This window comes from Dromaius novaehollandiae, chromosome 24 (assembly GCF_036370855.1).
Source record: "Dromaius novaehollandiae isolate bDroNov1 chromosome 24, bDroNov1.hap1, whole genome shotgun sequence".
Classification (NCBI taxonomy): domain Eukaryota; kingdom Metazoa; phylum Chordata; class Aves; order Casuariiformes; family Dromaiidae; genus Dromaius; species Dromaius novaehollandiae.
Genome location: NC_088121.1, coordinates 9,707,584 through 9,735,156, shown reverse-complemented (window position 1 = coordinate 9,735,156; position 27,573 = coordinate 9,707,584). Strand labels below are relative to the sequence as shown.

Here is a 27,573-nt window from a genome sequence, read left to right as displayed (position 1 = left end):
CCGCTAAGCGGCCGTCGGGCGGGAGAAAGGGCACTTTCTCGCCTTGGGCACCGGCAGGGGGGAAAAGCGGGAGGCGGGAGAACGCCGGGGCTCTCCGGAGGGCGAATCCAGCTGGGCGAGTGCTCAGCCCTGATTTTTCCTCTCGAGGCAGCTTTGGCTAAAATCGACCCTCCGGCCGGGCCCGGGGAAGCGATGCTGCGCTAAGGGGGGGCGTGAGCAGGATGCGGCCACCCAAAGCATCCCCCTCCCTGCTCTTTCCATCCCGGCGGGATGCTGTGGCCAATGCAGATCCGCTTTTGTCTCAGTGCCGGGAAAGCCGGCTCCGCTCGGAGCCCGCGGAGCCGGAGGCGTTAGGACCCCCGAGCCGGGCGCCGGCGGCCAGGAAGAGGAGGGTCCCGGAGCCGGGCTGCCTCCCGTCACGCTGGGAGGGGAAAAGCGAGGATTTCAGGCTAATCCAAGCTGGGAAGGAGCCGCTTTCCGCTTGCGGCCGCAGCAGCAAAGCCGAAAAACAGAGGCCAGGGGGATCCGGGGGGAGGGAGGCCCCGAGCGCCGCGGCCGGAGTGGGAAGCTGAGATTGCGGCGGCTTCCCGCGGAGCTTCTCGCCGCTCGGGGATTTATTTTCGGAGCCGGCCGCGGCGGGAGGGGACGGGGCGGGAAGCGGCCATGGCCTCGCCGCTGTCTCCTCTGCAGGAGGAGAACCGGGTGCTGCAGCAGGAGCTGGCCCGCGTCGAGGACCTGCTGGCGCAGAGCAGGGCCGAGCGCGACGAGCTGGCCATTAAGTACAGCGCCATCAGCGAGCGGGTAGGCCGGCGCCTCGGGAGCCTTTTTTTGGGCCAAAAAAGGGGTTTTGGGTTTTTTTTGGGGTTGCTGCAGCGGTAGTTGTCCCGGAGCCGGTAAACTTTTCGGGGCCGGGCCGCTGGGCCGCCCTCGCGCCGTGGTGGATGCCGGGGAGGGAAATCACTGCTTCCCTCTGCGCCGGGGTCGGCGTCGCTGCAGCGAGCGGCTCGAGAAAAGAGGGTTCAAATGCACGGAGTTAATTGCACCCCACGGCATGCAGCACCCCCCGTCTGCCTTGCACCCCGCTGCGTTGCACCCCACGCCATGCACTGCTGTGTTGCACAGAGAAAGGCTCTTTGCACCCAAAAAGCCTGGTGCAAACTGGGCTTGCAACAGGCGCTGGGAGCTTGCAAGGGGCAGCGGGGGCTTGCGACGGGTGCCAGGGGCTTGCAATGGGTGCTGAGATTGCAACGGGTGCCAGGGGCTTGCAACGGGTGCCAGGGACTTGTGACGGGCAGCGGGGGCTTGTGATGGGTGCCAGGGGCTTGCGACGGGTGCTGGGGGCTTACAGAGGGGGCTGGGGGCTTGCAATGGGTGCCAGGAGCTTGCAACGGGTGCCGGGGGCTTGCAATGGGCAGTGGGTGCTTGCAATGGGTGCTGGGGGCTTGCAATGGGCAGTGGGTGCTTGCAATGGGTGCTGGGGGCTTGCAATGGGCAGTGGGAGCTTGCAACGGGTGCTGGGAGCTTGCGACGGGCAGTGGGGGCTTGCAACGAGTGCCAGGGGCTTGCAACAGGCAGCAGGGGCTTGCGATGGGTGCCAGGACCTTGCAATGGGCAGCGGGAGCTTGCAATGGGTGCCAGGGGCTTGCGACGGGCGGCAGAGGCTTGCGCCGGGTGCCGGGAGCTTGCAACAAGTGCCGAGATTGCACTGGGCGCCAGGGTCTTGCGACGGGCAGTGGGGTCTTGCAGTGGGTGCTGGGGGCATGCAATGGGCAGTGGGGGCTTGCAATGGGTGCCAGGGTCTTGCAACAGGTGCCAGGGGCTTGCAATGGGCAGTGGGGGCTTGCAATGGGTGCCGGGGGCTTGCAATGGGTGCTGAGATTGCAATGGGAGCCGGGAGCTTGAAGTGCGGGCATGCAACGGGTGCCAGGGGCTTGCGATGGGCAGTGGGGGCTTGCAACGGGTGCCAGGGGCTTGTAACAGGCAGTGGGGGCTTGCAACGGGTGCTGGGGGCTTGCAATGGGTGCCAGGGGCTTGCAATGGGCAGCAGGAGCTTGCAACGGGTGCTGGGGGCTTGCAACGGGTGCCAGGGGCTTGCAATGGGTGCTGGGGGCTTGCAATGGGTGCCAGGGGCTTGCAATGGGCAGCAGGAGCTTGCAACGGGTGCTGGGGGCTTGCAACGGGTGCCAGGGGCTTGCAATGGGTGCTGGGGGCTTGTAACAGATGCCGGGATCTTGCAACGGGTGCCAGGGGCTTGCAATGGGCAGCAGGAGCTTGCAACGGGTGCTGGGGGCTTGCAACGGGTGCCAGGGGCTTGCAATGGGTGCTGGGGGCTTGCAATGGGCAGCGGGAGCTTGCAGCGGGTGCTGGGGGCTCGCAATGGGTGCTGGGGGCTTGCAACGGGTGCCAGGGGCTTGAAATTGGCAGCGGGAGCTTGCAATGGGCAGTGAGGGCTTGCAATGGGTGCTGGGGGCTTGCAACGGGTGCCAGGGGCTTGCAATGGGCAGTGGGGGCTTGCAACGGGTGCCAGGAGCTTGCAACGGGTGCTGGGAGCTTGCAACGGGTGCTGGGGGCTTGCAATGGGTGCTGGGGGCTTGTAACAGGCAGTGGGAGCTTGCAACGGGTGCCGGGAGCTTGCAACGGGTGCCAGGAGCTTGCAACGGGCGCCAGGGTCTTGCAACGGGCGCCAAGATTGCAACGGGCACCCGCTTTCACGCACTGGCGGAGCAGCCGAGCAGCCCGAAGCGGAGCCCTTGGTGCACCCATCCCACCGGGGCTGGGGGGGGGTGCTTTTTTGGGGGAGGAGGGGGTGCTGCCGGGCCATGCCCTTTGCTGTCGCCCAGCTGGAGCAGGCGCTGCGGCTGGAAGCGGGCGAGGGGGAGCCGGCGGCGGTGGCAAGCCGGGGCCTGGCGCGGCAGCACCTGGAGCTGCGGCGGCTGCTGGGCGCCGAACACGCCGCCTACAAGCGCAAGCTGCAGGCCTACCGCGAGGGCCAGCAGCGGCAGGGCCAGCTGGTGCACACGCTGCAAGCCCAGGTGGGTGCACGTCGCCGGGGGGGGGGGGGGACAGCAGCACCCGGGGGGGGCCGTCACCCTGCCCGCATCCCGCAGGTGCTGCAGTACAGGAGCAAATGCGGCGAGATGGAGCAGCGGCTGCTGGAGGCATCGGCGCAGCTGGAGCGGCAGCGGCTGGAGGTGGGCGCTGGGGGCACCCAAAGTGGGGGGGGGTGGTTTTTTTTGGGGGGGGGTCTCCACGGTGCTGCCCCCCCCCTCCAGGGCCAGCTGGAGGCCGGCAGCCCCCGCGGCGGCTGCAGCGAGCTGGAGACGGTGCTGATCCGCTTGGAGGAGGAGCAGCAGCGGTGAGCGCCGGCGATGGGGCCGGGGGGGGGGGGGACATTTGCGGGACCCCCCCCCCCCCCGATGGCTGACGGTGCCGGGGGGGGGCAGGAGCGGCAGCCTGGTGCAGGTGAACGCCATGCTGCGCGAGCAGCTGGAGCAGGCCAGCGGTGCCAACCGGGCGCTGGGCGAGGACATGCGCAAGCTGGCGGCCGACTGGGCGCAGGCCCGCGACGAGCTGGAGCAGCGCGAGGCGCAGTGGAGGCGCGAGGAGGAGGTGGGGGGGGGGGCGTCGCGGGGGGGGGCTGCGGGGCCGGGGGCGATGCGGCGTGCGGCGGGGGGCAAGGCAGTGGGGTGCAATGCCGCGGGGTGCAGCGGGGTGCAAGGTGGAGGGGGGTGCTGCATGCAGCGGGGTGCAATGCAGTGGTGCATGCTGGGGGGTGCAACGCAGTGGGGTGCAAGGCAGAGGAGGGTGCTGCATGCTGGGGGGTGCAATGCAGTGGTGCATGCTGGGGGGTGCAACGCAGTGGGGTGCAATGCAGTGGGGTGCAATGCTGTGGGGTGCAAGGCAGAGGAGGGTGCTGCATGCAGCGGGGTGCAATGCAGCGGTGCATGCTGGGGGGTGCAACGCAGTGGGGTGCAAGGCAGAGGAGGGTGCTGCATGCTGGGGGGTGCAATGCAGTGGTGCATGCTGGGGGGTGCAACGCAGTGGGGTGCAAGGCAGAGGGGGGTGCTGCATGCAGTGGGGTGCAACGCAGTGGGGTGCATTGCAGCGGTGCATGCTGGGGGGTGCAACGCAGTGGGGTGCAATGCAGCAGGATGCAATGCATTGGGGTGCAAGGCGGAGGGGGGGTGCTGCATGCATTGGGGTGCACTGCAGCGGTGCATGCTGGGGGTGCAGCGCAGTGGGGTGCAAGGCGGAGGAGGGTGCTGCATGCATTGGGGTGCAATACAGCGGTGCATGCCATGGGGTGCAATGCAGTGGGGTGCAGGGCAGAGGGGGGTGCTGCATGCAGTGGGGTGCAACGCAGTGGGGTGCATTGCAGCAGTGCATGCTGGGGGGTGCAATGCAGTGGGGTGCAATGCAGCGGGGTGCAACGCAGTGGGGTGCAAGGCGGAGGGGGGTGCTGCATGCAGTGGGGTGCAACGCAGTGGGGTGCAAGGCGGAGGGGGGAGCTGCATGCCATGGGGTGCAATGCAGTGGGGTGCAAGGCAGGTGGGTGCTGCATGCAGTGGGGTGCAATACAGCGGTGCATGCCATGGGGTGCAACGCAGTGGGGTGCAAGGCGGAGGGGGGTGCTGCATGCAGTGGGGTGCAACGCAGCGGGGTGCATTGCAGCGATGCATGCTGGGGGGTGCAATGCAGTGGGGTGCAATGCAGCGGGGTGCAACACAGTGGGGTGCAAGGCGGAGGGGGGTGCTGCATGCCATGGGGTGCAACGCAGCAGCGCACGCCATGGGCTGCAACGCAGCAGGACGCAACGCGGCCGGGGGGGGGGGGTGCCACAGGCACAGGCCGACCGCCCCCCCCCCCCGCTTTGCTCCCGCAGTCCTTCCACGCGCACGCGGGCGCGGAGCACGGCCGGCTGCTGACGCTGTGGCGGCAAGTGGTGGGCGTGCGGCGGCACGCCGGCGAGGCCAAGGCGGCGGCGCAGAGGTCAGCGGTGGCACCCGTGCACCCGTGCACCCGTGCATGCACCCATGCACCCGTGCATGCATCCATGCACCCGTGCATGCACCCGTGCACGCGTGACGGAGGCCGCCGGCCCGCAGGGAGCTGGCGGAGCTGCGGCAGGAGGTGGCCCGCGTGGGCCGGGCGCTGCAGGCCGCCTGCCAGGCCCTGGGCTCCCGGCTGCGGCGGCGGGAGGCGGCGGAGGCGGCGGGGCGGCGGGCGCAGGCGTTGCGGCTCGCCGGCCTCGAGGAGCGGCTGCGCGACGCCCGGCGCCAGCAGGGCCGCCTGGCCGCCAGGTACCGGCCGGGGTGGGGGGGGGGACACGCTGGGGACGCGGGGGGGGTGCCAGGAGCCCGCGATGCCAGCGGCGCCCCGCAGCTTGGCGCAGGCAGCGGCCGAGCGCGCCGGCAAGGAGCGGGAGCTGGAGGAGCTGCGGCTGCGGCTGCAGAGCCTGGTGAGGACGCACGGACGGACGGAGGGATGCGCGGACGGATGGACCCCCCCCCCCGGTGACGGCGGCGGGCGGGGGGGGTCATGGCCATGCTGATGGGGGCCCCCGCAGGAGACGTCGCGGCCCCCCGCGGAGCTGGAGGTGCTGCAGGCCGAGGCGCGGAGGCTGCGGCGGGCGCTGGCGGACGTCACCCAGGTGCCCCCCGGTCCCCCCCCCCCCCCGGCGTGGGGCCGCGCCACCCCCCCCTCACCCTGTGTCCCCCCCTTTCCAGGCGGTGCTGGCGGAGGCGGACGGCGCCGAGCCCCCCCCCGAGGGCGCAGGGACCCCGTCGCCGCCCGGCTCCCCCCCCGCCGGCACCCGCAGCCCGGCACCCGCGGGGGCGGAGGAGGCTCTGGGTGCTGTGCGTGCCGCCCTGCAGCGGGGGCGGCGGCGGCTGCAGGTGAGCGCGGCCGCGGGGGCGGGGGGGCCCATTTCTGAAGTTTTTTTTTAAAAAAAATCAATAAAAATTCCAAAAAAATCGAAAAATCGAAAATTTCAAAAAATTTGGAAAAGTCGGAAATTTGGGAAAATTCGAAAGAGTAAAAAAATTTGGAAAAGCTCGAAAGTTTGACAGGTTCAAAAAAGTGTGAAAGGGTCAAAAAGGTTTGAAGGATTCAAAAAGGTTTGAAAGATTCCAAAAGTAAAAAAGTCAAAAAGTAAAAAAAAGTTGAAAGTCAAAAGTTCAAAAAAGTAAAAAAGTGGGAAAGATTCAAAAAAGTTTGAAAGATTCAAAAAGTCGGAAAAGTCAAAAAGTTTGAAAGATTCAAAAAGTCGGAAAAGTCAAAAACGTTTGAAAGATTCAAAAAAGTTCGAAAGATTCAAAAAAGTTTGAAACATTCAAAAAGTCGAAAAAGTATAAAAAGTTTGAAAGATTCAAAAAAGTTCAAGAGATTCAAAAAGTCAAAAGATTCAAAAAAGTTCAAAAGATTCAAAAAGTCAAAAAGTCAAAGAATTTCAAACGATTCAAAAATTTGAAACATTTCAAAAGATTCAAAAATTCGAACGATTCAACAATTCGAAAAAATTCGAGTCAAAAATTCGAAAAAGTCAAAAAATCAAAAAAGGTCGAAAGAGTAAAAGAGTCAAAAAGTCCAAAAACTCAAAACATTCAAAAATTCAAAAAATTCAAAAGATTCAAAGATTCAAGAATTCGAAGAAGGCAAAAGAGTCAGAAAAGTTCTAAAGATTAGAAAGGTCAAAAAAGTCAAAAAGTCAAAAAATCAAAAGATTCAAAAGTCAAAAAGATCGAAAGATTCAAAAAATCGAAAAAAATCAAAAAATTCCAAATTCGAAAGAATCGAAAAATTCAAAATTCAAAAAAATCGAAAAATTCCAAATTCGAAAAAATCGAAAAATCGAAAAATCGAAAAATCGAAAATTCGAAAATTCGAAAAAATCAAAAATTCGAAAATGCGATTTTTCGAAAAATTCGAAAAAATTTTCTTTTTTTAAAAAAATCATTTTTAATTTATTTTTGATTTTGGGGGGGTTGGGGGCCCGCAGGAGGCGCGGCGCGGGCAGGCGGCGAGCGCGGAGGCGGCGGGGCGGCTGCAGGGGCAGCTGGCGGCGGGGGCGGAGGAGCGGCGGGCGCTGGAGCGGCGCCTGGCCGCGCTGGAGGAGGAGGCCGGGGGCTGCCGCCGGGCCGAGCAGCGGGCGCTGCGTGACGCCGCCCGCCACCGCGCCGCCGCCGAGAGCCTCGGCAGGTACCGCCGGCCGTCTGTCCGTCCGTCCGTCCGTCTGTCCGTCTGTCCGGCCGTCTGTCCGTCCCGCTCTGCCGTCGGGCCGTCCCCCCGCGCCCGGCGGTCCCCGTGCATCCGTCCCCGTGCGCCCCGGCCCGCTTGTCCGTCTGTGCTGGTGCGTCCTCGTCCGTCTGTCCCCGTGCGTCCACCCCTGCCTGTCCGTCTGTCCTGATCCATCCCCACTGATCCGTCCCTGTGTTTCCATCCCTGTCCGTCTGTCCCTGAGCGCATGTCCCTGCGGGTCTGTCTGTCCCCATCCATCCATGTCTGTCCGTCCCCATCCATCCATGTCCATCCATCCCTGCGCACACATCCCTGCAGGTCTGTCTGTCCCCATCCATCCGTGTCCATCCGTCCATCCCTGCGCACGCATCCCTGCGGGTTTGTCGGTCCCCATCCATCCCTGCGCGTGCGTCCCTGCAGGTCTGTCTGTCCCCATCCCTGTGTGTCTGTCCATCCCCATCCATCTGTGTCCGTCCATCCCCATCCATCCGTGTCCGTCAGTCCTTGCGGGTCTGTCCGTCCCCATCCATCCATGTCTGTCTGTCCCCATCCATCCCTGTCCATCCGTCCCTGTGTGCGCATCCCGGCGTGTCCATCCGTCCCCATCCATCCCTGTCTGTCCGTCCCCATCCATCCGTGTCCATCTGTCCCCGCACACGTGTCCCTGCGGGTCCGTCTGTCCCCATCCATCCGTGTCCGTCTGTCCCTGCGGGTCTGTCCGTCCCCATCCATCCCTGTCCATCCATCCCTGCACATGCGTCCCTGCAGGTCTGTCCGTCCCCATCCCTGTGTGTCCGTCCATCCCCATCCATCCCTGTCCATCCGTCCCAGCATGTCCGTCTGTCCCCATCCATCCCTGTCTGTCCGTCCCCATCCATCCATGTCCGTCTGTCCCCGCACACGCGTCCCTGCGGGTCCGTCTGTCCCCATCCATCCCTGTCCGTCTGTCCCCATCCATCCATGTCTGTCCAACCCCATCCATCCGTGTCCGTCTGTCCCTGTGGGTCTGTCCGTCCCCATCCATCCCTGTCCGTCTGTCCTGGCATGTCCGTCTGTCCCCATCCATCCCTGTCCGTCTGTCCCCATCCATCCGTGTCTGTCTGTTCCAGTGTGTCCGTCTGTCCCCATCCATCCCTGTCCGTCTGTCCTGGCATGTCCGTCTGTCCCCATCCCTGCGTGTCTGTCCGTCCCGGCGCGTCCGTGCGTCCCCATCCATCCCTGTCCGTCCGTCCCCATCCCTGCATGTCTGTCCGTCCCGGCGCGTCCGTGCGTCCGTCCTGACGTCCCCCCTCTTTGCGGCGGCGCAGGGCCAAGGGGGCCCTGGAGCAGGCGCAGGCCGAGCTGCAGCGCCGGCACCGGGAGCTGCAGGAGCAGCGCGACGAGGCCCGCGAGGCCGCCCAGCGCGCCCGCCGCCACCTCGAGGACAGGTGGGTGCTGGGGGGGGGCACACGGCAGCCCGTGCAACCCCCCCCCGGGTCCTTGCAACCCCCCCGGGACCGTGCAACCCCCCCAGGGGCTGCAAAATCCTTGCAACCCCCCCAGGGGCTGCAAAACCCTCCCTGGGGCCCTGCGAGCCCCATTGCATCCTGCAACCCCCCCCGGGTCCTTGCAACCCCCCCGGGACCTTGCAACCCCCCCGGGACCTTGCAACCCCCCCCGTCCCCCCCCCAGGTCCTTGCAACCCCCCTTTGGGCCTGGAAATCCCTCCCTGGGGCCCTGTGAGCCCCATTGCATCCTGCACCCCCCCCCCGGGTCCTTGCAACCCCCCTGGGGGCTGCAAAACCCTCCCTGGGGCCCTGCGAGCCCCATTGCATCCTGCAACACCCCCCCGGGTCCCTGCCCCCCCCCCCCCGCCCAATCTGGGTCCTCGCAACCCCCCCCGGGTCCTTACAAGCCCCATTGCATCCTGCAACCCCCCCCCCCCAGGTCCTTGGAGCCCCCCCGGGTCCCTGCAAGCCCCATTGCATCCTGCAACCCCCCCCCCAGGTCCTTGGAGCCCCCCCGGGTCCCTGCAAGCCCCATTGCATCCTGCAACCCCCCCCCCGGGTCCTTGGAGCCCCCCCTGGGTCCCTGCAAGCCCCATTGCATCCTGCAACCCCCCCCGGGTCCTTGCAGCCCCCCCCGGGTCCCTGCAAACCCCCCCTGGGTCCCTGCGAGCCCCATCGCGTCCTGCAACCCCCCCCCCGGGTCCTTGGAGCCCCCCCTGGGTCCCTGCAAGCCCCATTGCATCCTGCAACCCCCCCCCCGGGTCCTTGGAGCCCCCCCGGGTCCCTGCAAGCCCCATTGCATCCTGCAACCCCCCCCCCCGGGTCCTTGCAGCCCCCCCCGGGTCCCTGCAAACCCCCCCTGGGTCCCTGCGAGCCCCATCGCGTCCTGCATCCCCCCTGCAACTGCTCCCCCTGCCCCCCCCCCTAAAATCTGGGTCCTTGCCCCCCCCGCGGGGCAGCCAGCGGCGGCAGGAGCAGCTGGAGGAGGAGGCGGCGCGGGCGCGGGAGGAGCTGCTGCTGGCGCAGGAGGCCCGCAGCAATGCCGCGCTGGAGGCCGAGGTGGCACGTGGCGAGCGGGACGAGCTGGCCGCCGCGCTGAGCAAGGTACGGCGCGGGGCGGGGAGGGGAACGCGGGCTGAGCCCCGAGGCACTCGGTGCAGCGATGGCCCCGACACACAGAGGCTGAGCCCCGAGGTGCTCGGTGCAGCGATGGCCCCTGGCAGGCGGAGGCTGAGCCCCGAGGCGCTCAGTGCAGCGATGGCCCCGGCACACGGAGGCTGAGCCCCGAGGTGCTCGGTGCAGCGATGGCGCCTGGTACACGGAGGCTGAGCCCCGAGGTGCTCGGTGCAGCAGTGGCTCCCAGCACACGAGGGCTGAGCCCCGAGGCGCTCGGTGCAGCGATGGCCCCTGGCAGGCAGAGGCTGAGCCCTGATGCACTCAGTGCAGCAATGGCCCCGGCACACGGAGGCTGAGCCCCGAGGCGCTCGGTGCAGCAATGGCCCCGGCAGGCAGAGGCTGAGCCCTGAGGCACTCGGTGCAGCGATGGCCCCTGGCAGGCTGAGCCCTGAGGGCTGAGCCCCGAGGTGCTCAGTGCACTGATGGCCCCGGCAGACTGAGCCCCGAGGCGCTTGGTGCACTGATGGCCCTGGCAGGCCGAGCCCCGAGGGCTGAGCCCTGAGGCGCTCAGTGCAGCAATGGCCCTGGCAGACAGAGGCTGAGCCCCGAGGTGCTCGGTGCAGCGATGGGCCTGAGCACGTGGAGACTGAGCCTCGAAGCTCTCGGTGCAACGATGGCCCTGGGCACGCGGAGGCTGAGCCCCGAGGCGCTCGGTGCAGCGATGGCCCTGGCACGCGGAGGCTGAGCCCCGAGGCGCTTGGTGCAGCGATGCCCCCCGGCGTGCTGAGCCCCAGGGCTGAGCCCCGAGGTGCTCGGTGCAGCGATGGCCCCTGGCAGACAGAGGCTGAGCCCCGAGGCGCTCGGTGCACTGATGACCGCGGCAGGCTGAGCCCTGAGGGCTGAGCCCCGAGGTGCTCGGTGCAGCGATGGCCCCTGGCAGGCGGAGGCTGAGCCCCGAGGCGCTCGGTGCAGCGATGGCCCTGGGCACACGGAGGCTGAGCCCCGAGGCGCTCGGTGCAGTGATGGCCCCGACACGCAGAGGCTGAGCCCCGAGGCGCTCGGTGCAGCGATGGCCCCAGCAGACAGGGTCTGAGCCCCGAGGCGCTCGGTGCAGCGATGGCCCCAGCAGGCAGAGGCTGAGCCCTGATGCACTCAGTGCAGCAATGGCCCCGGCACACGGAGGCTGAGCCCTGATGCACTCAGTGCAGCGATGGCCCCGGCACACGGAGGCTGAGCCCCGAGGTGCTCGGTGCAACGATGGCCCTGGGCACGCGGAGGCTGAGCCCCGAGGCGCTCGGTGCAGCGATGGCCCTGGCACGCGGAGGCTGAGCCCCGAGGCACTCGGTGCAGCGATGGCCCCTGGCAGGCAGAGGCTGAGCCCTGATGCACTCAGTGCAGCGATGGCCCCGGCACACGGAGGCTGAGCCCCGAGGCGCTCAGTGCAGCGATGGCTCTGGGCATGCAGAGGCTGAGCCCCGAGGCGCTCGGTGCAGCAATGGCCCCGGCACACGGAGGCTGAGCCCTGAGGCACTCGGTGCAGCGATGGCCCCTGGCAGGCTGAGCCCCGAGGGCTGAGCCCCGAGGTGCTCAGTGCAGCAATGGCCCCGACACACAGAGGCTGAGCCCCGAGGCGCTCGGTGCAGCGATGGCCCCAGCAGACAGGCTCTGAGCCCCGAGGCGCTCGGTGCAGCGATGGCCCCCGGCATGCTGAGCCCCGACGCGCTCAGCGCAGCAGTGTCCCCCCCCCCCCCGCAGGCGGAGGCGAGCGGCGGGGAGCTGGCGGCGGCGCTGGGGGCGGCGCGGGCGGAGGCGGCGGCAGCCCGCGGGGCCCTGGGCCGCCTGGGCGAGCTGGGCGCCGGCCTGGCGGGCGACCGGGCGCAGCTGGAGGGGCTGCTGGGGCGCCTGGAGGGCGAGAGGCGGCGGGCGGCGGCGGCCGAGGAGGAGGGCGAGCGGCTGCGGGCCGAGCTGCGGGAGGGCCAGGGGCTGCGGGAGGAGCCGGGCCAGGTGAGGGGGCCGGGGAGAGGGGCCGGGGGGGCCGGGGAGAGGGGCTGGAGGGATGGGGAGGCTGCTGGGGAGAGGGGCGGTGGGAAGGGAGGATGCTGCGGGGACAGGGAGAGGTGCTGGGAGGGAGGGGAGGATGCTGGGGAGAGGGGCGGTGGGAAGGGAGGCTGCTGGGGGGACAGGGAGAGGTGCTGGGAGGGAGGGGAGGATGCTGGGGAGAGGGGCAGTGGGAAGGGAGGATGCTGCGGGGACAGGGAGAGGTGCTGGGAGGGAGGGGAGGATGCTGGGAGGGGGGAGGATGCTGGGGAGAGGTGTTGGAGGGAGGGGAGGATGCTGGGGAGAGGGGCAGTGGGAAGGGAGGCTGCTGGGGGGACAGGGAGAGGTGCTGGGAGGGAGGGGAGGCTGCTGGGGAGAGGGGAGGCTGCTGGGGAGAGGGGCAGTGGGAAGGGAGGATGCTGCGGGGACAGGGAGAGGTGCTGGGAGGGAGGGGAGGATGCTGGGAGGGGGGAGGATGCTGGGGAGAGGTGTTGGAGGGAGGGGAGGATGCTGGGGAGAGGGGCAGTGGGAAGGGAGGCTGCTGGGGGGACAGGGAGAGGTGCTGGGAGGGAGGGGAGGCTGCTGGGGAGAGGGGAGGCTGCTGGGGAGAGGGGCAGTGGGAAGGGAGGATGCTGCGGGGACAGGGAGAGGTGCTGGGAGGGAGGGGAGGATGCTGGGAGGGGGGAGGATGCTGGGGAGAGGTGTTGGAGGGAGGGGAGGATGCTGGGGAGAGGGGCAGTGGGAAGGGAGGCTGCTGGGGGGACAGGGAGGGGTGCTGGGAGGGAGGGGAGGCTGCTGGGGAGAGGGGCAGTGGGAAGGGAGGATGCTGCGGGGACAGGGAGAGGTGCTGGGAGGGAGGGGAGGCTGCTGGGGAGAGGGGAGGCTGCTGGGGAGAGGGGCTGGAGGGATGGGGAGGCTGCTGGGGAGAGGGGCAGTGGGAAGGGAGGCTGCTGGGGGGACAGGGAGGGGTGCTGGGAGGGAGGGGAGGCTGCTGGGGAGAGGGGCAGTGGGAAGGGAGGCTGCTGGGGGGACAGGGAGAGGTGCTGGGAGGGAGGGGAGGCTGCTGGGGAGAGGGGAGGCTGCTGGGGAGAGGTGCTGGGAGGGAGGGGAGGATGCTGGGGAGAGGGGCGGTGGGAAGGGAGGCTGCTGGGGGGACAGGGAGAGGTGCTGGGAGGGAGGGGAGGCTGCTGGGGAGAGGGGAGGCTGCTGGGGAGAGGTGCTGGGAGGGAGGGGAGGATGCTGGGGAGAGGGGCAGTGGGAAGGGAGGCTGCTGGGGGGACAGGGAGAGGTGCTGGGAGGGAGGGGAGGATGCTGGGAGGGGGGAGGATGCTGGGGAGAGGTGTTGGAGGGAGGGGAGGATGCTGGGGAGAGGGGCAGTGGGAAGGGAGGCTGCTGGGGGGACAGGGAGAGGTGCTGGGAGGGAGGGGAGGCTGCTGGGGAGAGGGGAGGATGCTGGGGAGAGGGGCAGTGGGAAGGGAGGATGCTGGGGGGACAGGGAGAGGTGCTGGGAGGGAGGGGAGGCTGCTGGGGAGAGGAGGGGATGCTGGGGAGAGGTGCTGGGGGGGATGGGGAGGATGCTGGGGAGAGGGGCAGTGGGAAGGGAGGCTGCTGGGGGGACAGGGAGAGGTGCTGGGAGGGAGGGGAGGATGCTGGGGAGAGGGGAGGATGCTGGGGAGAGGTGCTGGGGAGAGGGGAGGATGCTGGGGAGAGGGGCAGTGGGAAGGCAGGCTGCTGGGGGGACAGGGAGAGGTGCTGGGAGGGAGGGGAGGCTGCTGGGGAGAGGGGAGGATGCTGGGGAGAGGTGCTGGGAGGGAGGGGAGGATGCTGGGGAGAGGGGCAGTGGGAAGGGAGGATGCTGGGGGGACAGGGAGAGGTGCTGGGAGGGAGGGGAGGATGCTGGGGAGAGAGGAGGATGCTGGGGAGAGGTGCTGGGGAGAGGGGAGGATGCTGGGAGGGGGGAGGATGCTGGGGAGAGGTGTTGGAGGGAGGGGAGGATGCTGGGGAGAGGGTCGGAGGGAGGGGAGGATGCTGGGGAACCGGGAAAAGATGCTGGAGGGATGGAGGGGATGCTGGGGAGAGGGGAGAATGCTGGGGAGAGGTGCTGGAGGGATGGGGAGGGTGCTGGGGAGAGGGTTGGAGGGAGGAGAGGACACTGGGGGCCCTGGGGAGAGATGTTGGAGGGATGGAGGGGATGCTGGAGAGAGGGTTGGAGGGAGGGGAGGCTGCTGGGGAGAGGGGAGGACACTGGGGAAAGGGTTGGAGGGATGGGGAGGATGCTGGGGAGAGGGTCGGAGAGCGGGGAGGATGCTGCGGGGATGGAGGGGATGCTGTGGATAGAGGCAGCAGGAGGGGGGATGGTGGGGAGAGGGGAGGATGGTGGGGAGAGGGTTGGAGGGAGGAGAGGACACTGGGGGCCCTGGGGAGAGATGTTGGAGGGATGGAGGGGATGCTGGAGAGAGGGTTGGAGGGAGGGGAGGCTGCTAGGGAGAGGGTCGGCGGGGTGGGAGGATGCTGGGGAACCGGAGAAAGATGCTGGAGGGATGGAGGGGGTTCTGGGGAGAGGGATGGAGAGAGGGGAGGCTGCTGGGGAGAAGCTCGGTGGGAGGGCAGGATGCTGGAGGGATGGAGGGGATGCTGGGGAGAGGGTTGGCAGGGTGGGAGGCTGCTGGGGAGAGGGTTGGCAGGGTGGGAGGATGCTGAGGAACCAGGGAAAGATGCTGGGGAGAGGGTCGGTGGGATGGGAGGATGCTGGAGGGATGGAGGGGATGCTGAGGAGAGGGTCGGCAGGGTGGGAGGCTGCTGGGGAGAGGGTTGGCAGGATGGGAGGATGCTGGGGGACCCAGGGAGAGATGCTGGAGGGACGGAGGGGGTTCTGGGGAGAGGGTCAGCAGCATGGGAGGATGCCGGGGGAACCGGGCAAAGACGCTGGCGGGCCGGAGCGGCTGCTGGGGAGAGGGTTGGAGCAGGGGGAGGCTGCCGGGGAGAGGGTCGGGGAGAGGGTCCTCCGGGACCGGCACCGACGGGCGGCGGGGCGCAGGCGGCGGCGCTGCGGGAGGCGGCGGGGGCGCGGGAGGCCCCGGCCCGCCAGGCCACCGCCGCCGCGGAGCAGCTCGTCGCCGGCCAGCGCGTCGCCCGGCAGCGGCAGCGGGAGCTGGCCGCCCTCAGGTGGGTGCCGGGGGGGCGGCGGGGGGCGGCGGGGGGGGGCTGCGGCGGCAGCGGCTGCAGCCGGCTGCGTTCGGCAGGGCGGAGAAGGCGGCGCTGGAGCAGCTGCAGGCCGAGAGCCGGGGCCGGCTGCAGGCCAAGGAGGGGCTGCAGGGTGAGGACGCGTCCCCGCGCCGCGGTGCTGCGCCGTTGCGGTGTGCCGCGATGCCGCGTCGTGATGCTGCGGCGTTGCGGTGTGTCGCGATGCTGCGTCGCGATGCTGCGCCGTTGCGGTGTGCCGCGATGCTGCGTCGTGATGCTGCGCCGTTGCGGTGTGCCGCGATGCTGCGTCGTGATGCTGCGCCGTTGCGGTGTGTCGCGATGCTGCATCGTGATGCTGCACCGTTGCGGTGTGCCGCGATGCCGCGTCGTGATGCTGCACTGTTGCGGTGTGTCGCGATGCTGCATCATGATGCTGCACTGTTGCAGTGCACTGTGATGCTGTGCTGCGATGCTGCACCGTTGCGGTGTCGCGATGCTGCGCCGTGATGCTGCACCGTTGCGGTGTGTCGCGATGCTGCATTGCGATGCTGCACCGTTGCGGTGTGCCGCGATGCCACGTCGTGATGCTGCACCGTTGCGGTGTGTCGTAATGCTGCATTGTGATGCTGCGCCGTTGCGGTGTGCCGCGATGCCGCGTCGTGATGCTGCGCCGTTGCGGTGTGTCGCGATGCTGCATCATCATGCTGCGCTGTTGCAGTGCACTGTGATGTTGTGCTGCGATGCTGCGCCGTTGCGGTGTGCCGCGATGCCGCGCCGCGATGCTGCACCGTTGCGGTGCACCGTGATGCTGCGCTGCGATGCTGCACCGTTGCGGTGTGTTGTCATGCTGCATCGCGGTGCTGCACCGTTGCGGTGTGCCGCGATGCTGCATCATGATGCTGCACTGTTGCAGTGCACTGTGATGCTGTGCTGCGATGCTGCACCGTTGCGGTGTGTTGCAATGCCGTGCCGCGATGCTGCACCGTTGCGGTGTGTCGCGATGCCATGCCATGATGCTGCACCGTTGCGGTGCACCATGATGCTGCGCTGCGATGCTGCACCGTTGCGGTGTGCTGCGATGCTGCGCCATGATGCTGCATTGTGATGCTGCACCGTTGCAATGCGCTGCGATGCTGCATCGCAATGCTGCACCGTTGCGGTGTGTCGTGATGCTGCGCTGCAATGCTGCGCCGCGATGCTGCACCGTGATGCTGCACCACTGCTGCACGTCGCGATGCCGCATCACGATGCTGCGCCGTTGCGGTGTGTTGCAATGCTGCACCGTGATGCTGCACGGTGATGCTACGTTGCTGCACTGTGCCGTGATGCTGCACTGCTGCAGTGCGCTGCAATGCTGCGCTGTAGTGATGCACTGCTGCGATGCACGGCGATGCTGCGCCGCGATGCTGCGCCGCGATGCTGCACCGCGACGCTACGCTGCTGCGCTGTGCCGTGATGCCGCGATGCTGCAGTGCTGCAGCCCATTGCAATGCTGCACCGTGATGATGCATCGCTGCAGTGCACGGCGATGCTGCACGGCGATGCTGCGCCGCGATGCAGCGTGATGCTGCGCCGCGATGCTGCACCGCGATGCTGCACCGCCGCTCACACCCCACCACCGCAGCGGAGCTGGAGGCCGCGCGGCAGCAGCCTGCGGCCGAGCTGGAGCGGCTGGAGGGCGAGAAGGAGCTGCTGGCGCAGGCGCTGCAGGGCACCCGCGAGGCCCACGACGAGGCCGCCGACCGCCTGCAGCAGGACAAGGTGCGGGGGGCACCCGGGGCGGGGGGGGGACGGCGGTGCCGGTGCCGGTGGCGGCCCGGTGCTCACGGTCGCCCGCAGGAGCTGGGCGAGCAGCGGGACGCGGCGGTGCGCGAGGTGAGCGGCCCCCCCCTCCCCGGGGCCGTGCCTGGCCGTCCCCCCGGATTTCCCACGCTATCTCCCTGAATTTCCCACAGCGGAGCTGGCCAAGCAGCGGGATGCAGGAGCTGAGCATCCCTGTGCCCCATTGGGGCTGTTCCCACATTATCTCCCCGAATTTCCCACACTATCCCCCCAAATTTCCCACGGTGGAGCTGGCCGGGCAGCGGGATGCAGGAGCTGAGCATCCCGGTGCTCCAGCTCTCCCCATTGGGGCTGTTCCCACACCATCCCCCCGAATTTCCCACGCTATCCCCCCGAATTTCCCACGCTATCCCCCTGAATTTCCCATGGCGGAGCTGGCCAGGCAGCGGGATGCGGGAGATGAGCATCCTGGCTCTCCAGCTCTCCCTGTCTGGGCTATTCCCTTGCCGTCCTCCTGAATTTCCCATGCTATCCCCCCGAATTTCCCATGTTGGAGCTGGCCAGGCAGCGGGATGCAGGAGCTGAGCATCCCGGTGCTCCAGCTCTCCCCATCGAGGCTATTCCCATGCCATCCCTCTGCATTTCCCATGCCATCCCTCCGCATTTCCTATGCCATCCCCTCGAATTTCCCGCTCCATCCCCCCGAATTCCCGCGGGCAGGCGGCGGAGCTGCGGGCGGCCGGCGAGGCGCGGGAGAGGCGCGGCAGGGATGCGCGGGATGCCCTGGGCGAGGCGGCGCGGGAGACGGAGGCGCTGCGGCGTTCCAACGAGGAGCTGCGGCGTTCCAACGAGGAGCTGCGGGATGCCGTGCGGCACGCCGAGGGCCGGCGCATCAGGTGGGGGCCGGGGGCGCGGGGGGGGCCGGGGGATGCGGGGACGGGGAGAGGGTTTGGGATGGGGGACGCTGGGGATGGAGAGTCTGGGACCGGGAGTCGCTCGGGATGGGGATGCTGGGGATGGGGGATGCAGGGATGGGGGATGCTCCGGATGGAGATGCCAGGGATGGGGGATGCGGGGACGAGGGATGCTCCGGATGGAGATGCCCGGGATGGAGGATGCAGGGACAGGGAGAGGGTTTGGGATGGGGGATGCTGGGGATGGAGAGTCTGGGACCGGGGGTCGCTCGGTACAGGGATGCTGGAGGCAGAGGGAGGCTCCAGATGGAGATGCTGGGAAAAGAGGGATTCTCTGGATGGAGATGCCAGGGATGGGGGATGTAGGGGACAGGGAGAGGGGTTGGGATGGGGGATGCTGGGGATGGAGAGTCTGGGACCGGGGGTCGCTCGGTACAGGGATGCTGGAGGCAGAGGGAGGCTCCAGATGGAGATGCTGGGAAAAGAGGGATTCTCTGGATGGAGATGCCGGGGATGGAGGATGCAGGGACAGGGAGAGGGTTTGGGATGGGGGATGCTGGGGATGGAGAGTCTGGGACCGGGAGTCGCTCGGGACGGGGATGCTGGAGGCAGGGGGAGGCTCCAGATGGAGATGCTGGGAAAAGAGGGATTCTCTGGATGGAGATGCCGGGGATGGAGGATGCAGGGACAGGGAGATGGTTTGGGATGGGGGATGCTGGGGATGGAGAGCCTGGGGACTGGGAGTCGCTCGGGATGGGGGATACCGGGGATGGGGAGGTTTGGGGACAGGGGATGCTCCAGATGGAGATGCCAGGGATGGGGGATGCTGGGGACAGGGAGAGGGTTTGGGATGAGGGGTACTGGGGACAGGGAGATGGTTTGGGATGAGGGATGTGGGGATGGAGAACCTGGGGACAGGGGATGCAGGATGGTCCAGCTGGAGATGCCGGGGACGGGGAATTCTCCGGATGGAGATGCTGGGGATGGGGGATGCAGGGACTGGGGATGCCGTGGATGGGGAATGCTCCGGATGGAGATGCTGGAGATGGGGGATGTGGGGACAGGGAGAGGGTTTGCAACAGGATGCAGGGACAGGGAGAGGGTTTGGGATGGGGGATGCTGGGGATGGAGAGTCTGGGACCGGGAGTCGCTCGGGATGGGGATGCTGGAGGCAGGGGGAGGCTCGGGATGGGGATGCTGGGAAAAGAGGGATTCTCTGGATGGAGATGCCAGGGATGGGGGATGCAGGGGACAGGGAGAGGGTTTGGGATGGGGAGATGCTGGGGATGGAGAGTCTGGGGACAGGGAGTCACTCGGGACGGGATGTGGGGATGGGGATGCTCTGGATGGAGATGCCACAGATGGGAGATGCTGGGGACAAGGAGATGGTTTGGGACAGGGGATGCTGGGGACGGAGAGCCTGGGGACAGGGAGTTGCTCGGGATGGGGATGCTGGAGGCAGAGGGAGGCTCTGGGCTGGGGCTGGGGGATGCTGGGGATGGGGGATGCAGGGATGGGGGATGCAGGAACAGGGGATGCTCCAGATGGAGACACCAGGGATGGGGGATTCTCTGGACGGAGATGCCAAGGACGGAGGATGCGGGAACAGGGGATGCTCCAGACGGAGGCTGCTCCGAATGGCAGTGCCATGGACAGGGGATGCAGGGAGAGGGGGATGCTCAGGGTGGAGATGCCGGGGATGGGGGATGCCCAGGCCAGGGATGCAGCGGGGAGGGGGAATGCCTGCATGGGGGGGGGGCTGGCTCGGCACAGGGCGATCCCTAGCAGGAGGACACCGGGCATGGATGGGGGTGCACGGGACGGGCCCCCCCCCATTCCCAGCTGACGGCCCCCCGCCCCGGCTCCCCGGCAGCCTCCAGCGGGCCAACGAGGAGAAGGAGCAGCGGCTGGCGGTGGCGGAGGCCGGGCTGGCGGCGGCGGGCCGCGAGGCAGCCGAGCTGCGGGCCGGCTTGCAGGAGCTGGAGCGGGAGCGCCTGGAAGCCCGCCGGGAGCTGCAGGAGCTGCGGCGGCAGGTGAGGGGCGGCGGGGCGGCCCGGCGCGGCGCGGGGACCGGGGCGGGACCTCAGCGTCCTCCGCGGGCAGGTGAAGACGCTGGACGGCGAGAGCTGCAGGAAGAGCAAGGAGGTGGCGGAGCTGCAGGAGCGCCTGGCGCGGGAGGAGCGGCGGGAGGAGGAGGGCCGCTGCGAGGCCTTCGGCCTCAGGCAGAGGCTGGCGGAGAGCGAGGCCGAGCTGGAGAGCGCCAGGAAGGAGGTAGTGGGGAGGGGGACGATGACGCCCCGTCCCTGTCCCCCGCGGGTCCCCACCGCTCTGTGCGGCTCTTTGTGCATCCCAACATCCCTTTTGCTTGGTGTCCCCCAGTGTCCCTGTCACCCCGTTGCTCGGTGCCCTGCGGTGCTGAGTGTCCCCATCACATCACGCCTTGCGTCCCTGGGTGTCCCCATCACCCTGCCGCTCTGAGCCAGGTGCCCCTGGGTGTCCCCATGGCTCGGTCCCCTGTGTCCCTGGGTGTCCCCATCACCTCATTGGTCGGTTCCCTGCATCTCTGGGTGCCCCCATCACTCCATCACTGTCCCCTACATCTCCATCACCTTCTCACTCTGTGCCAGGTGTCCCTGGGTGTCCCCATCACTCGGTCCCCTGAGTCCCTGGGTGTCCCCATCACTCTGTCCATTCCCTGCATCTTCATCACCCTGTCACCCTGTGCTGGGCGACCCTGGGTGTCTCTGTCATTTGGTCCCCTGCGTCCCTGGGTGCCCCTGTCACTCTGTGCCCTGCATCCCTGGGTGTCCCCATGACTTGGTCCCCTGTATCTCCATCACCCCATCACTCTGCACCAGGTGTCCTTGGGCATCCCCATCTCTCGGTCCCCTGAGTCCCTGGGTGTCCCCATCACCCCATCACTTGGTCCACTGTGTCCCTGGGTGCCACCAACACCCCATCACTTGGTCCCCTCTGTCCCTGGGTGCCACCAACACCCCATCACTCGGTCCCCTGCATCCCTGGGTGTCTCCATCACTTGGTCCCCTGCATCCCTGGGTGTCCCCATCTCCCCATCACTCGGTCCCCTGCATCCCTGGGTGCCCCCAGCACCCCATCACTCAGTCCCCTGCATCCCTGGGTGCCCCCATCTCCCCATCACTTGGTCCCCTGCATCCCTGGGTGTCCCCATCACTTGGTCCCCTGCATCCCTGGGTGTCCCCATCTCCCCATCACTTGGTCCCCTGCATCCCTGGGTGCCACCAACACCCCATCACTCAGTCCCCTGCATCCCTGGGTGTCTCCATCACTTGGTCCCCTGCATCCCTGGGTGTCCCCATCTCCCCATCACTTGGTCCCCTGCATCCCTGGGTGTCCCCATCTCCCCATCACTTGGTCCCCTGTGTCCCTGGGTGTCCCCATCACCCCATCACTCGGTCCCCTGCATCCCTGGGTGTCCCCATCACCCCATCACTCGGTCCCCCGCACCTCCATCGCCCCGTCACCCCCCTGTCACCCCCCCAGGTGCAGCACCTGCAGCAGCGGCTGGCGGAGGCGGCGGGCGACCGCGGGCGGCGGGCGCGGGAGCTGGCGCGCAGCGTGGAGGCGGCGCGGGGCCGCGAGCGGACGCTGCTGGCCGAGGCGCGGGAGCTGCGGCGGCGGGCGGAGGAGGCGGCGGCGGCGGCGGCCGAGCGGGGCCTGCGGCTCAGCGCCGCCGAGGGCCGGGCCCGCGGCCTGGAAGCCGAGCTGGCCCGCGCCGAGGGGCTGCGGCGGGCCGCCGAGGACCGCCTGGGCGAGCTGCGGGCCGCCCTGCGCCGCGCCGCCGGCATCGGCATCCGCTCGCCGCTCCCGGGTGAGCGACCCGCCCCGCATCATCCCCGCCATCCCCGTCCCGGACGCCGGGGCCCTTCCTCGGGGCATCCGGTTGCATCGTCCTCTCCCGGCGCAGGCGACGCGGCCGAAGGGCCCAGGAGTCCCGGCTCGCCGGCGGCGGGTGCCGAGGCCGACGGGGAGCCCGAGGCGGTGCGGGCCGCCCTGGACGGCTTCGTGCGGGAGCTGCGCGAGGCGCAGCGGCAACGGGTACCGCAACCCCCTCCCCTTCCTCCCCCCCCATCCGTCTTTCCTAAAAACCGCTCATTTCGCCCCGTTTTGCTGCCGCAGGAGGAGCTGCGGGCGCAGGTGGGTGCCCTGGGCCAGCGGCTGGCCGAGGCCGAGGAGCAGCGGGACGGTGCCAGCGCCCGGGCGCAGCAGCTGGTGGCTGAGAGCGAGGAAGGTGATGGAGGGAGGAAGGCGATGGAGGGAGGAAGGTGATGGAGGGAGGAAGGCGATGGAGGGAGGAAGGCCGGGGAAGCTCCTTGCTTCCATTTTTCGGCGAGGCTGGGGGGGGGATTTGCAAACGCTCGCGGTTGGCGCCGTGCTTGCAAATCCCCGGGCTGCCACGCCGCAGCCTTCCTCCTCCTCCTCTTCCTCCCTGATGGTGGGTGGGATGCCGGGGGCCGGATGGCGATGGGGAGACGGAGTCAGCGGTGCTCCAGGGCGCCGGGGAGCCGCCGGGGAGCTGAGCAGCGCCCGGCCGGCATTGCTGCTGCGGGAGGAGGCGGCGCGGCGGGACGGGTGCCAGCGCCAGGCCCTGCTCGACACGGTGGCCGCGCCGGAGAGGAGCCTGCGCGTCGCCGACGGCACCCGCCGAGCCTCCGAGGTGGGTGGCATCGCCCTGCCGGGGACCGAGCCACCGGAGCATCCCGGCCGCTCGGCGCCCGGGTGACACCACCGTCGTCGTCCCCTTGCGCAGGAGCGGCCGAGCGCGCTGCAAGCCGGCGAGGCCACGCCGGAGGTGGCCGAGAGCCGCGGCGCGTGCCCGGAGCTGCAGCGGGCCCGGTGGGCCCTGGGCGAGCGCGAGGCGGAGGCGCGGGAGCTGCGGGAGCGCGACGAGGAGCTCCGGTGGCAGGTAACCCCGGCGGCGGCGGGCCGAGGGGGCCGGGGCTTGCGTGCACGGCGGGGCGGGCAGCCGCGTCCTTGCGTTTCGTGCCTCGCCTCCGCGCCCTTGCATTGCCTTGCATCCCATTTCATTCCTTGCTTCCGCTTCCTTGCATTGCCTTGCATCCCATTTCATTCCTTGCATCCCATTTCATTCCTTGCATTTCATTTCTTTCCTTGCATTGCCTTGCATCCCATTTCATTCCTTGCCGCAGCTTCCTTGTATTTCCTTGCATCCTATTTCATTCCTTGCATCCCATTTCGTTGCCTCCCATTTCATTCCTTGCCTCTGCTTCCTTGCATTTCCTTGCATCCCATTTCATTCCTTGCATCCCATTTCGTTGCCTCCCATTTCATTCCTTGCCTCTGCTTCCTTGCATTTCTTTGCCTCCCGTTTCTTTCCTTGACTCCCATTTCTTTCCTTGCCTCCCATTTCTTTCCTTGCATCCTCTTCCTTGCATTTCTTTGCCTCCCATTTCATTCCTTGCATCCCATTTCATTCTTTGCCTTGGCTTCCTTGCACTTCCTTTCCTCCCATTTCATTCCTTGCCTCCCATTTCATTCCTTGCATTTCCTTGCATCCCATTTCATTCCTCTTCTTGGCTTCCTTGGCTGCATTTCTTTGCATCCCATTTCTTTCCTTGCCTTTCCTTGTTTCCTATTTCATTCCTCGCCTCCCATTTCTTTCCTTGCCTCCTCTTCCTTGCCTCCCATTTCATTCCTTGCCTCCGCTTCCTTGCCGGCGGAGGCAGCGGCGGAGCAGGGCTCGCCGCGGGAGCAGCTGCGGGAGCTGCGGGGCGAGTGCGCCGAGCGGCAGCCCTGCACCCGCGAGCTGGAGGCCCAGGGCCGGCAGCGGCAGGAGGTGAGGGTGCCGCCGGGCTTCCCCAAAGCCTTCCTCCCTGGCCGGCATCCCCCGGCGTCCCCCGTCCTCCCTGGCTGGTGTCCACCGTGCTTTTCCATCCAGGATCCTCCATCTGTCACCATCCCCTGTCCTTCCCAGCCAGCATCTCCCATGCTTTTCCATCCAGCATCCTCCATCCTTCGCCATCCAACATCTCCTGTCCTTCTCCATCCTCCCCATCCGGCATCTCCCATGCTTTTCCATCCAGCATCCTCCATCCTTCGCCATCCAACATCCCCTGTCCTTCTCCATCCAGCATCTCCTGTGCTTTTCCATGCAGCATCCTCCATCCTTCACCATCCAGCATCCCCTGTCCTTCCCTGTCCTTCCCGGCCGGCGTCTCCCATGCTTTTCCATCCAGCATCCTCCATCCTTCGCCATCCAACATCCCCTGTCCTTCCCTGTCCTTCCCGGCCAGCGTCTCCCATGCTTTTCCATCCAGCATCCTCCATCCTTCGCCATCCAACATCCCCTGTCCTTCCCTGTCCTTCCCGGCCAGCGTCTCCCATGCTTTTCCATCCAGCATCCTCCATCCTTCACCATCCAACATCCCCTGTCCTTCTCCATCCAGCATCTCCTGTGCTTTTCCATCCAGCATCCTCCATCCTTCACCATCCAACATCCCCTGTCCTTCCCAGCCGGCATCTCCCATGCTTTTCCATCCAGCATCCTCCATCCATCACCATCCAACATCCCCTGTCCTTCTCCATCCTCCCCATCCAGCATCTCCTGTGCTTTTCCATCCGGCATCCTCCATCCTTCACCATCCAACATCCCCTGTCCTCCATCCAGCATCTCCTGTGCTTTTCCATCCAGCATCCTCCATCCTTCACCATCCAGCATCCCCTGTCCTTCCCTGTCCTTCCCGGCCGGCGTCTCCCATGCTTTTCCATCCAGCATCCGCCATCCTTCACCATCCAACATCCCCTGTCCTCCATCCAGCATCTCCCATGCTTTTCCATCCAGCATCCTTCCCTGTCCAGCATCCTTCATCCTTCCCTGTCCAGCATCCAGCATCCTTCCCTGTCCTTCCCATCCAAGAGCCCCTGTCCTTCCGCCTCCTTCCCGTCTGGCATCCCCCATGCTTTTCCATGCAGCATCCCTCACCCTTCCCCATCCAGCGTCCTTTCCCATCCAGTGTCCTTCCCTGTCCCCTGTCCTTCCCCATCCAGTGTCCTCCCCATCCAACAGCCCCGTCCTTCCTCGCCCAGCATCCTCCTCATCCAGCCTCCCCGCCCGACCGCCCCTATCCTACTATTTTCCCTCTTTTCCCGCGGCAGCCGCAGGAGGGGGAGCGCTCGTCCCTGCGCCTCAAGGACAGGACCGCCCTCGGGAAGAGCCTGGACAAGGTGAGCCCGGGGGGCGGGGGGGGGAAACCCTCATCCCCCCTTAGCCGGCGCTAAATTTTTGCCCCCCTTGGCCGCAGCACGCAGGTTTCGCTGCCCTCCGCACCGGGAGCGGCTTAAAAACACATAAATACAGCTTATTATTAAGTGCGGCGATTAACGTTGGAGGATGCTAAATCTAGAGGTCGTTATCTGAAGGCGACGCTATGAAATATAGTGCACATGATCGCGGGGATCCCGTGTGGGTTCCCGTGCTCACGGCGTTCCCGTGCTTGCGGGGATCCCGTGTGGGTTCCCGTGCTCACGGGGATCTTGCACTCGTGGTGTTCCCGTGCTCACGGAGATCCCGTATGGGTTCCCGTGCTCACGGGGATCTTGCACTCGTGGTGTTCCCGTGCTCGCAGGGATCCCGTGTGGGTTCCCGCGCTCACGGGGATCTTGCACTCATGGTGTTCCCGTGCTCACGGGGATCCCGTGTGGGTTCCCGTGCTCACGGGGATCTTGCACTCATGGTGTTCCCGTGCTCGCGGAGATCCCGTGTGGGTTCCCATGCTCACAGGGATCTTGCACTCATGGTGTTCCCGTGCTCGCGGGGATCCCATGTGGGTTCCTGTGCTCACGGCGTTCCCATGCTTGCGGGGATCCCGCGTGGGTTCCCGTGCTCATGGGAATCTTGCACTCGTGGCGTTCCCATGCTTGTGGTGTTCCCGGTGATCCCGCGCTCATGGGGATCCTGCATGGGTTCCTGTGCTCACGGGGATCCCGCACTTGTGGGAATCCCAAGCTCATGGTGTTCCCACACTCATGGGGATCTCGTGCTCACGGCATTCCCACGCTCACAGAGATCCCGCACAGGTTCCCGTGCTCGTGGCGTTCCCGCACTCGTGGTGTTCCCATGCTCGCAGGGATCCTGCATGGGTTCCCATGCTCACAGCATTCCCATGCTCATGGGGATCCCGCGCAGGTTCCTGTGCTCATGGCATTCCCACGCTCACAGGGATCTTGTGCCCATGGCGTTCCTGCGCTCATGGAAATCTTGCACTCATGGTGTTCCCACGCTCACAGGGATCCCGTGTGGGTTCCCATGCTCACGGCGTTCCCATGCTCACAGGGATCCCATGCTCGTGGGGATCCTGCGTGGGTTCCCATGCCCATAGCGTTCCCATGCTCATGGGGATCTTGCACTCCCGGCGTTCCCACGCTCGCGGGGATCCTGCACGTGTTCCCGTGCTCGTGGCATTCCCACGCTCCTGGGGATCCCATGCGGGTTCCTGCACCCACGGCATTCCCACGCTCACAGGGTTCCCGTGCCCACGGGGATCCTGCACGGGTTCCCGCGCTCTCGGGGATCCCACGTGGGTTCCCGTGCTCATGGCATTCCTGTGCTTGCAGGGATCCCACGCTCGTGGCGTTCTGCGCTCGCAGGGATCCCACGTGGGTTCCTGTGCTTGCGGGGATCCCATGCTCACGGGGATCCTGCTTGGGTTCCCACGCTCAGAGCGTTCCCGTGCTTGCGGGGATCCCACGTGCACGGGGATCCTGCACGGGTTCCCGCGCTCGCGGCATTCCCGTGCTCACGGGGATCCCACGCTCGCGGGGATCCCGCCTGGGATCCCGCGCTCACAGGGATCCCGCGCTCACGGGGATCCCCTGCGGGCAGGCGGAGCGGGAGAAGCCGCAGACGCCCGAGGCCTCGCCGCGGCTCCGCGCCGCGGAGCAGGAGCTGGCCGAGGCCCACCTCCATTTGCCCTTTTTTCCCCCTTTTCCGCCCCAAATCGCAACTGCAGGCGACGGCGCTGGAGCAGCCGGCGGGCGCGGGGCAGCGGGAATCCGTCTGTCCGTCCCGGCGCAGATCGCCCCGGCACCGCCACCCCGACTCCTCCGGCCTCGCCGGCAACTAAAAGCCCCCCCCGTACGTCACACGGCATCCGTGTCCCCCCCCCGAAAAGTCTCAGCCCCGGCTGAGACCGGTGCAACTCATCACACGAATGAGTCGCTCAGCGGCGTTTCGAACCACCTGGGAAACAGCGAGGCCGAAACGGGGGCCGGCCCCCATCCCGCAGAAGCAGCACCGGGCTTATTTTTCCGCGCCGTTCCCTTTCCTTCCTGCTTCTTTTTTTTTAAAAAAAAAAGGAAAAAAAACCCCAAAAAGCACTTCACCGCAGAGAAGACACCACTAATGTATTTTTGATACAGCTCGGGGCCTGACTGAGGGCTTTTTTTTCTTTTCTACCGCAATTTTTTAACAAGAGGTTTGGAAATACTATTTTTTTTTTAACATTCCCCGGAGCAACCGGCCAGGAGCTCTTTGCCTCTTTATGTATATATTTAAAATATATATATATTTTTAAAACGCCTTCCTTTTTCTAACTAAATTCACTGAGCCGGGCACCGCTGCCCCAGTGCGCGGTGAGGGTTTTTTGGGGGGGGTTGGGGTTTTTTTTGGGGGGGGACGGTGCCGGGGCAGGACCGAGGATCGGCGGAGCAGCACCCGGAGCGACGGGCGAGGACGGCGGAGGGACGGCGCAGTGGCAGGTCTGTCCTTGGCGGGGGGGGGACGAAGGGACGGGGGGGTCTTTCCCAAATAACCCTCTCTG

At 66.7% G+C, this 27,573-nt stretch overlaps 1 protein-coding gene across 2 annotated transcripts; it reads left to right on the top strand.

Moving 5' to 3' along the window:
* Positions 1-248: 248 nt before the first annotated feature.
* CROCC (ciliary rootlet coiled-coil, rootletin) lies at positions 249-27,333 on the top strand. 2 transcript variants are annotated; one of them, XM_064497131.1, is made up of 28 exons: positions 249-801; positions 2,841-3,032; positions 3,108-3,191; positions 3,273-3,355; positions 3,444-3,609; positions 4,883-4,989; positions 5,106-5,300; positions 5,383-5,458; positions 5,567-5,650; positions 5,727-5,894; positions 6,998-7,197; positions 8,544-8,663; positions 9,683-9,827; positions 11,595-11,843; positions 14,914-15,041; positions 15,119-15,192; positions 16,684-16,820; positions 17,562-17,737; positions 19,629-19,788; positions 19,859-20,026; positions 21,278-21,605; positions 21,702-21,832; positions 21,914-22,025; positions 22,288-22,451; positions 22,545-22,700; positions 23,493-23,591; positions 24,911-24,979; positions 26,764-27,333. In XM_064497131.1, the coding sequence occupies exons 1-28, from the start codon at positions 664-666 to the stop codon at positions 26,875-26,877; spliced, it is 4,023 nt and encodes a 1,340-aa protein (XP_064353201.1). In that variant the 5' UTR covers positions 249-663; the 3' UTR covers positions 26,878-27,333. The 2 variants fall into 2 exon arrangements, with proteins under 2 accessions (XP_064353201.1, XP_064353202.1); XM_064497132.1 differs by lacking the exon at positions 23,493-23,591 and having other exon boundaries at positions 251-801.
* Positions 27,334-27,573: the final 240 nt, after the last annotated feature.